Below are 9,651 nucleotides of genomic sequence, written 5' to 3' on the forward strand. Positions count from 1 at the left end.
GTTTTTGCAAAAAGGATCCAATCTATTATATAGATTCACCGGAAGTACAAGCACCTCAAACATAATAAAAATTACGTCGGGGTCCATGGACCACCGAACGATCATTGCCGCCGCCAGAACGAGTCGCTGACGCACCGCTGTCGCTGCTCCCATTTTCTCCGGCGAGCCAACCCACCTGCACTAGTCAATCTGCTTCCTCAGTCCTCACCTCTGCCGATGACTGCGTGTGTATTCTCTAATATAACATGTTTTTAATATTTCAAAGACTAGATATAGACCGAAATGAGTGAACAAACACTAAAACGTGTCTATATATTTGATGTTATTGACTTATTACCGTTAACTCTTTTTACATTACAAAATCAGTTAACTTTTCATTTTAATTTTAATTAAGTAAAGAAGGAAAGAAAATCATGGCATCGCTGAGTAATATTTGTTTCCCCTTTCCTTCTAGTGTGCGTGCGTAGTATCGGCATCGCAACTGGGTGCGATCCCCTTTCTGAGTTGCCCACCGGAGTTTCGCCGGCGCCGCCGCGCGCACCATGCTCCGCCTACACAAGTGCATCGTCGCCCAGCTGCTCCCTCATGCCTCCGCCATCTCCCCGCTCCACCGCCTCCTCTCCGCAGCCGCGACGCCTGCCCGCCGCATTTCTCCAAACCCTAGCTTCGTCGTCGACGACTACCTCGTCTCCGCCTGCGGCTTGACCCGAGCCCAGGCCCTCAAGGCCTCCCCCAAGCTCTCCCACCTCAAGTCCCCCGCCAAGCCCGACGCCGTCCTCGCCTTCCTCGCCGGCCTCGGCCTCTCCGCCGCCGACGTCGCCACCGCCGTCGCCAAGGACCCGCTGTTACTCCGCGCCAAAGTGGAGGGAACCCTGGCCCCCGTCGTCGACGGGCTCACCGGCCTCGGCCTCTCGCGCTCTGAGGTCGCGCGCATCGCCGTGCTCGTCCCCGGCAAATTCCGCTGCAGATCCATCGTCTCCGCTGTACACTACTACCTGAATCTCTTCGGGTCCATGGACAACTTGCTTCGGTTGCTCAAACGCGGCTTCTGGCTACAAGGTTCTGACGTCGAGAGGGTGGTCAAGCCCAACGTCGCGTTCCTCCAGGAGTGCGGGCTACATGATTGCGACATTGCCAAGCTGTGCATCCGTGTGCCAATGATCCTCACAATCAACCAGCAGCGCCTCCGGGCAATGGTGGCATGCGCCAAAGCTCTCTGTGTGCCACATGGCTCTGGGATGTTACGAAAAGCGTTGCAGGCTGTCGGATTCTGTGACGAGGAGAAGATCACCGCCAAGGTGGAATACCTGAAGAAGACATTTAGGTGGTCGGATACTGAGGTGGGCATTGCTTTGCCCAAGAATCCGATGGTGCTGACCTATTCCAAGGACAGGCTGCAGCGTGTCTCAGAGTTCCTCATATCCGAGGTGGGGTTGGAACCAGGGTACATTGCTCATCGGCCGGCGCTTCTCGCTTACAGCCTGGATGGTCGGCTCAGGCCCCGGTACTATGTTGTGAAGTTTCTCAAGGAAAACAGATTGCTACATGGCGACCGGGACTACTATTCTGCAGTTGCGGTGACTCCGAAGGTATTCATGGAGAAGTTCATATGCCCACACAAGGAAGCTGCACCACACCTTGCTGAAGATTATGCAGCAGCATGCAGAGGGGAGGTGCCGGCTAGATTCAGATTTACATGAACCATGACCGGCATGAAAATTGGTATGTTCATTTTGTCATTCATTAGAGAAGGAAGCATAGCACTGCTATGAACTTGTCCTTCATCATGTCATATTGACACACATATCGTAACTGAGAGTGGGAGATCAGGGCATCCTGCAAATGCTTTGAAGTATCAGTTACTACTGTGCACTCTGTATCTTTATATTCTGAAATGGCCATCGCAATTTTCATTGCAATCTTCAACCTATCTTTCAATGAAAACATGTTCCCATTTCGGCCATGAAGATGATTTGAAGCCTCAAAACTTTCCTTTAGATGAAAATCTTGGACTTCTTTTTCCTCGGGAAATAGTTTTGTGTTTGTTGTTGGCCAGTTGGTCACTGTGTTGAACATGCATACCACTAAATAGATATTTTAGGTGCTCTGGTATTTGTACGGGAAAAGGAAATCGATGCTTGTATGGTATGATGCTGAAAAAGCAGAGTGCATTTCATACAATAATTGAACATATGTTATGGTAACCTTGAAAACGGTCATGACATTACCAAATTAATTTCTGCCATATCTTTTAGCTAATTTTATTCCATATTAGCACTATTTGTATAGATAACATATTCTGTTAAAATAGTATAGTGGTCTTATGTACCATTCCCCTCCACCCCTTCTTGCAAATTTCTATCTGTAAAGTCGCAAAAGTAGACATGTTATGTATCTCAATTTAAGAACCAAACTGTGTGAGGATGGTGCAACATTTGTTTGTTCCTGACCTGAGGCTGTAGAAGTTGGAATAAATGAGATCGCAGGTGTTGTGCCTGCCTACAGGATTCATCAGCTGAACCGTGTGAGGCAACCTGAACATAATAACAAGTTGAATAACTAGCAGCGTCTGCTGCTGTAGTCAATTCGTACATTGAGCTCTGTGCTTCCTCTAGCTATGACATGTTCGATCTTCACTTGGACGTAAACAATTTGAACGGGTTATGCATGCATGTAAACAGTAAGCTTGTTGTAAATTTTGTACTCTGAACACTGAATTTGAATCAGAGTTGAAAGTTAACTCTGAATCTTTCAGATGTCATGGGTGAACTCTGAAACTTGGTACACCCAAGCCAATTGTGAAGCTATAATAGTAAGCGTTTAGAAATCTCAAGGAGCCAAGTTAACTTGAATCAGAGATAAAAGCTAACACAATCTTACAACAAAGTCTTTTAACTGTTTCTTTTCACAACAACTTCATGTCTTAATACTTGGCTGCCAGAAGCAAATACTGTATGTTTCTTATATGCTTCAGTTTAGACTCTTTGGAGCCACACCTATTTTATCAATATTTTCCATTATCACAGCCCCAACTGTGTGACATGAGTTCTTATGTTTTCAGAACATTGGGACTGGGCTAAACAAATTATGTTGACGAATCACTTTCTTATCATAAAATATGTCAGTGGTTAGTGTTTTTTTATATAGAAGAGGTCTTCTATTGTATTCATCTGATCAAGATATGTCAAAGCCCTTGATGGGATGTAAGGGAAACCTGCAACACATGCGGTGCCTTTCATAAGCTAAGCTGGGCTGTTGAAGTAATTATTCTTTAGGTACCTTCCTTTGCATTTTTTTAGATGATGGCTGATTGATATAGCTGTTTATGTAGTGTACTGTTTTCTCAGAATAGATTACCTGTGAGAGATTCCTTCATTCGTTTTGCGAAAGATTGCTTGTCCAGTAGCTTCCCTTTGGTCCCGTTACTGACAATTCTGTTATTTGTGTTTTGATCATGGTGATGCGCGTGAATGATTATAGCAAAACCACTGCCCATTGGTGTCGATGATGGTGTCTCGTCACTCCAGGAAGACGGATAAAGAGGTCAAATTCAAGTTCCAATTAGGTTGGCGTTGATGAATTGTGCAATGCATTTTTCTTATTTAGGGCTAACACAAAAAGGCATAATGCCAGGGGCACAAAATTGTTTCACCTGAAAGTGCAGATTGTACACTTGGTTTCTAATGTGTTGAAGGCTTGCGATGAAACCATTTATGTTTCACCTGATTGCGGCATTCTTATTTCTGAAATTTATCTGTCCAGCATTTCATTAAACTAAGTGTGTGCAGATCTGGGAAAGAAAAGATGCTGAGGAATTCAGGGTGAGATTTTGGTGGAGGAATGATCTTCTCTCTCTAGCTTCCAGAGTGTTATGGTCCGCGGATACCAATTTCATTGTTTGTGGTTGATGCACACTCTGGATATTCAATCCTTTTACTAGTGGCTCATGCCCTGTTTGTTGTTGCATGGTTTGCAATGCAATCACCGGTGGAGTTACATCTATAGTAACTATCTGAAGTCATCATGATTAATTATTTAATTAGTGAAGTTGTGCTTAGAGAACGTTCTCTTTTATGTCGCCAGCATTCATATGCATGGGTTGGTCTTCCAGCCAGGTGGACGTCCTCCATGGTTTGGTTGGCTTCTGATGGGAAAATGAAGAATACTACTCCCTCTGTAAACAGAGGTATCTGGCTGCTAAATGATCTGCTTCGCATTTTGGTTCCATTTTCTTTTAGTTTCTAGGCTGAGCCAGTTACTGTTATGCACAGGATGGCGACTGAGCTGAGCGCCATGGTGGGACGTGTCCTCGATGTTTACGCGGATGACGACAGATGCCACAATGAGACCACCGCGGCCATGAGGATGACCAGGAGAGAACACAGCAGGAGTGCCAGCGGAGGGGGCTTGTTCTTGGAGGAGAGAACACAGCAGGAGTGCCACCTGAACTGAACATGTTGCTTGTAACACTGGTGATTTAGGGAAAAGGGGAAGGAGGAAAGGTAGCTGAAGAAGATCAGGTTGTCACAAACCATTGCCGCGGTGATGGCTGGACGTGAGCAGAGGATACAATGGTTGCTTGTGGAGAGTAACCGGCTATGGAAGGAGACGGGAGTGGGGAGAAGGAGCAACGGTTCATTTCTTCGATGCCCTGTCGTGCTCCCCTCCTGTGTTCTTTTATACTTCCTGCTCCAATACTTACAACAGCTCATAGCGCAAGTGCGGTCCAGGAGGTAGATAGGGTGTTAAACAGGTGCGTGGTAGAAGGAGAAGAGGAGGGTTGAACGGGGAAGGCCAGCTATGTCTATGCGGACAACAGAATGATTGGATTGTTGGACATGACTTGGAAGAGAAAGGACATAGTACTTTCATTGGGACATGCAGGATTGGAGTAATAGTCTGTTATTAATGCAATGCAAAACAATACTATTGAGGTGGAGAGAATGTACTAGCAGCTCTTGAAGATGTATTAGTTGCTCTCATTCTACTCACAATTGTACATTGAATTATAGCGTTCTCCACTGGTGCCAATTTTCTCATTTATAGCTACCCACGACGTCGTGTTTTCGATTGAGCACCGTTTCGCTCTTTCCTGGTGCCTCCTACTCCCTAATGTTTTTAATTTCAAATCCACATCTTCTCATCTGATGTCTCTCTCATCCAAAACCAATCTAATAGCAGTAGATTGTCTAGCTTGCCACTACTTGGCTACAGCACCACGTAGTTTGGTTGGTGGGTCTATACTCTTTATTCGCATTTGATCCGATGCCACTATATGATAAAGAAATAAATATATAAGAAAGAAAAATAGATATAGTTTTACCTGACCATGGATCACCAGCACCACGTAGGGCCAAGGCCAAGGCCACATGGACGGTCTCACTAGTGGCCTCTTGATGTCAGGAATCCTTTCAAAACTTATGAACCGTGCAATTTGGCTTCGCTGGTAACTTTCTAATATTTTTTTCAAAGCATGTGGTTATGTCTCACCGTTTTCACTTTCAGTTTCAGAAAAAATTCAACACCAACCGAAGTCACTGAATTCCAGCGATTTCGGTTTACATTTCAGCCGAAGTGCCAGAATATTCACTTGAATTCAATTAAATATTTGAGTTTTTTTAAAATGTTTTAAAATATATTTGAATTCATGTGTACTACTGAAAATGCTGAAATATTTTGGTTGAAAGGTAAATATTTCAGTGTCTACGGAAATTACTGAAATTCAATAATATTTCAGCGTCTACGGAAATTACTGAAATTCAATGAATTTCATTGAAATCTCACTGAAAGTGAGAACCAGCTTACCCATTGTATGTGTACTGAAATCTGTGCTTGATCTTTGTGTTAGTAGATAACCTCTTTCTAAAGTTTGATTGCTCATGTTCCTCAGTTTGCTAGTAGATGTCCAGCCTCCCTGATCAAACTTGGATGCACAATCTAATGACTACTATTTTTTTTTGAATTTACTGTTCACCCGGTGCAGATGAACCCAGGCACCGAATTGAATATCTGGAAATGTCTTGTTTTTAGACCTGTACAATGACAATGGCTATGTTCTTTTTTTATGTTTTGGTATTATTGCATCATGCTTTACTATTTTTAGCTTTGGCCCATTTTTATATATAGTTTATAGTGGCAATGTTCTTGCTTTTACACTTCTGCAGTGAGTTAGTGACAACATGTATAATTTACAGAATGAATTCAAGCGCAATCTATATTTTCTGAAGGCTGTAATTTGCATTGTATACAGTCCTACATGTACCTGAGTGCAGTTGAAGTTCTAGCAGTTAAGAGTTTGCAATGTATCTTTTTTACGCTTGATAATTCAGTGCATGTTTGCATATTGATTAACAAGAGAAGTTAATACATAGCAGTCCATTTGGTAAGCGTATGGTTCTCATATGACCTGGTAATAACCTTCATGACCAAGGCAACCATTCTTATGATTTGAGACTCGGCTGGTTATCTTGATCGTCCAAGGTAGGGGTCATCTATGTCACTAAGTGTAGGAATGGATGTCGGTACTGGTGATGTTGGGATCAACAGGGAAGCAGATGCACGAGCAGGGACGGCAAAGGCAGAATACGCCCTTGCTGTGATGGCGGAGCGGATCAGGTGATGACAGTGATGAGAACGGGTCTGACACGGGGCTAGGAGGAACGAGGGTGACAAAGTTTTGAAAACTAGATGATTTCCCGCGCGTTGCTGCGGAAACACCAAGAGATACGTAGCTAGAAAATATTATTGCTGAACCCTAATATTTATTTTTGTGAAGTTAGCAATGTAACGGTTTGAGAAATTTTCAAAATGAATTAAATTATTTTCTAATAAAAACATCTTAAGTCAGACTGTCAGATTAATATCTCGTATTTTTTTCAATTCAATAAATGTATCTCCAAAAAGTCATGTAGCATTGTAGAGTTTTTCAAGAAAAAATATTTTGTACTCACCGTTCAATACTTGTATGCACGTATTTCCTTCTTCAATTCATAGTTTCACTTTTGATTTTGATTTTATATTATTTCCAAAAATAGAAAATAATCCGTGAATTAAAAAATGTTCACGGATTTTGAGGAAAAAAATCTCAAACTTAATGTTCACGAATTTGAATAAAAGTTCATTGAATTTGAAAAAAATCATCATTTTTAATAAATTTCACAAAATTTTAAAACGTTCATCAAATTTGAAAAAAATCATCGATTTTGTAAAAATTTCACAAATTATAAAAAGTTCATCGATTTTTCATAAAAGTTCACAAATTTTAAAAAAAAGTTGACCAATTTCGACGAATATAACAAGTCTTGTACGCCCTGTACATGCCTATAACGGCCGCCAAACAGGAAATAACAAGTCTTGTGCGACAGCCAGTGTTGAGTAAGACCTGACCGGCTTCGTCGACAGCCAATTGAATCACTAGCCCTGCAACTGGCCAAGCCGTATCGACTGCTCACTTCTCCATCCTCGACCACCATCAATTGTAACTAGCTCCTGCTTGCGCCATATGGTCATCCGTCGCTGCCACCGTCAAGTTGAAGATATGATTAGTACTGCAATGAAATGTGAACTACCGGTACATACATTGCAAAAGCATGCATTCTATGAAGCCATGAATTTGTTGAGCAAATAATAAATATTAAGTGCAACAGCAGCACATGGATATAAAAGATAGGAAAGATCACAAAGAAAAAATAGTTGTTTTTTATGATAATCTGAGAAGCCGAATGACAACAAGTAACAACCAACACATATATGTGGATTGCCATTTATCAAAAAGGAAAAAGTCAATTGCAGAAGCCGTCTCCTTTAAACTTGTTGGCTTCATCCACCGAACAAGCTAACTAGTCAGACATTCACACAGAAGTACTTCCTACTAAGATCAAAACAGTTCATGGATTTCTCTAAGGAAGTTATACAACAATTATTTTTAATAGTAACAAGCTGAGCCAACTATGTTAATGTAACCTTGCAAAAAAGAACTATTTGTGTAAAAAAAAGAACATATAAAACCTATATGAAATTCATTCTCGGCGCCTACTTATTACAGCAGTACTCTCAAGAAAAGAAGGCTTAAAAAGTTTCATCTTTATGTTAGAAAACATGTGTATACAACAAATATGCACGACATTTACATGACAATAAAATAAAAGATGGTGGCAGGGTTAAGCCGGACTAATCATAAAAACAAAGCGCAATGGTCACTTTCAAAAATCTGCGAAAATTAAAGGAAGATGTGAAAAAGTGGCAAACTGGGTACGACTGATCATTCGCATACTATCTCTGTTCAGAAATACAGAACATATTTTAGTTTTACAAGTTCAAAAATGTAAGGCGTATTTTCACTCATGTGCTCACAATCTTGTGAAAAACAACATGTTGGCCAATGTGTCATTCCACACCCAACTGTTATTGTTAGATTGTAGGAAAAGACATAGGATTGAATTTAACAGAGCAAGGGCCACTTGCGACCAAAGAGGGTTTGACATATTAAGATTCAAGACAAGAGGATTTTCACTAAAATTCGACATCATAAACAAAAACGCATTGGTCATTTATAAGAATCTTTAAAAATTTAAGGAAGATGTGAAAATAGGCAAACTATGCATACTCTCTTTGTTCAGAAATATGAAACATATTCTAATTGCGCAAGTTAAAAATATAAGGCGTATTTTGACTCACGTGCTCACAATCTTACGAAAAGCAGCATTGGCAAATGTGTAAATTCCACACCCAGCCGTTCTTGTTAGATTGTAGCAAAAGACAGAGGATTAAATTCAACAGGGAGGGGTCACTAGCAATTGTTGTGTGACACAGACAGCTTAAGCATCATGCATGTTTATTATTTATGCTGTTCATGAGATGTCCCGAAAATAGCATGAAAGTGGCAACTGTTCTAGCAAAATGGGAGATAAAGGAAGGATTATTCTTCCTCTCTATGCATGGAAATTCCATTGATACTACTCTAACGGCACTAGCTCAAGATTGCATCCAAAAAACTTAATTCTGGCTCTCTTACAGAATGATAGAAGACAGTAGCAGCAAAACTGCATGTTGCTGACAGATACACACCTAGTATTTGATAAGCATTTAACAAAATTCAGCATGATGTGGTGCTGCAGCAAACTCATCAAGAAATTTCCTAATTAATAAAGAAACAGAGATTTCATGAACACACTGCCAACCAAGGATGAACCAATGAGCAAGCTAACAAATTGCAGACTTGGTTCCACAGAGAAGAGCAGGTGCGTAAGAATAAATAAATATGAACTTCACACCAATTTTAAAATTCGTATATATTGTAACAAAAACACAAATAACATTCCAGTTTGATCCCATCAAAAATGAGCTGTAACTGAGAGTTGCATCAAAGTTAAGTATTGAACGTGGCAGGTCTTCCATTACTGGAAATTGACTAGATAGTTCAGAGACATGTGCAAACTATGGCCATATCAAATACCTAGCAACAATACTACATAAAATTGATGTCATTAGTTTTGTACTAAAATAACACTTACTCATGATTGCGATTTTGTATCATGGTAACCAGTGGACTCAAGGCTTTCCTCATATGGCGCCACAACTCTTCGGGCCATGGTGTGGTGAGTAAGTCTGCCGCCGCCGGTCAGGAGGTCCTCAACATCTCCGGTCGCAGGT

At 41.2% G+C, this 9,651-nt stretch overlaps 1 protein-coding gene across 14 annotated transcripts; it reads left to right on the forward strand.

Moving 5' to 3' along the window:
• Positions 1-407: 407 nt before the first annotated feature.
• LOC123143007 (transcription termination factor MTERF8, chloroplastic) lies at positions 408-5,049 on the forward strand. 14 transcript variants are annotated; one of them, XM_044561762.1, is made up of 6 exons: positions 408-1,722; positions 3,062-3,275; positions 3,481-3,543; positions 3,789-3,821; positions 4,084-4,186; positions 4,272-5,049. In XM_044561762.1, the coding sequence occupies exon 1, from the start codon at positions 543-545 to the stop codon at positions 1,698-1,700; it is 1,158 nt and encodes a 385-aa protein (XP_044417697.1). In that variant the 5' UTR covers positions 408-542; the 3' UTR covers positions 1,701-1,722; positions 3,062-3,275; positions 3,481-3,543; positions 3,789-3,821; positions 4,084-4,186; positions 4,272-5,049. The 14 variants fall into 14 exon arrangements, with proteins under 14 accessions (XP_044417697.1, XP_044417690.1, XP_044417691.1 ...); XM_044561755.1 differs by having other exon boundaries at positions 3,481-3,565; positions 3,789-4,186; XM_044561756.1 differs by having other exon boundaries at positions 3,789-4,186.
• Positions 5,050-9,651: the final 4,602 nt, after the last annotated feature.

Source organism: Triticum aestivum, chromosome 6D (assembly GCF_018294505.1).
Source record: "Triticum aestivum cultivar Chinese Spring chromosome 6D, IWGSC CS RefSeq v2.1, whole genome shotgun sequence".
In the NCBI taxonomy this organism is placed as follows: Eukaryota; Viridiplantae; Streptophyta; class Magnoliopsida; order Poales; family Poaceae; genus Triticum; species Triticum aestivum.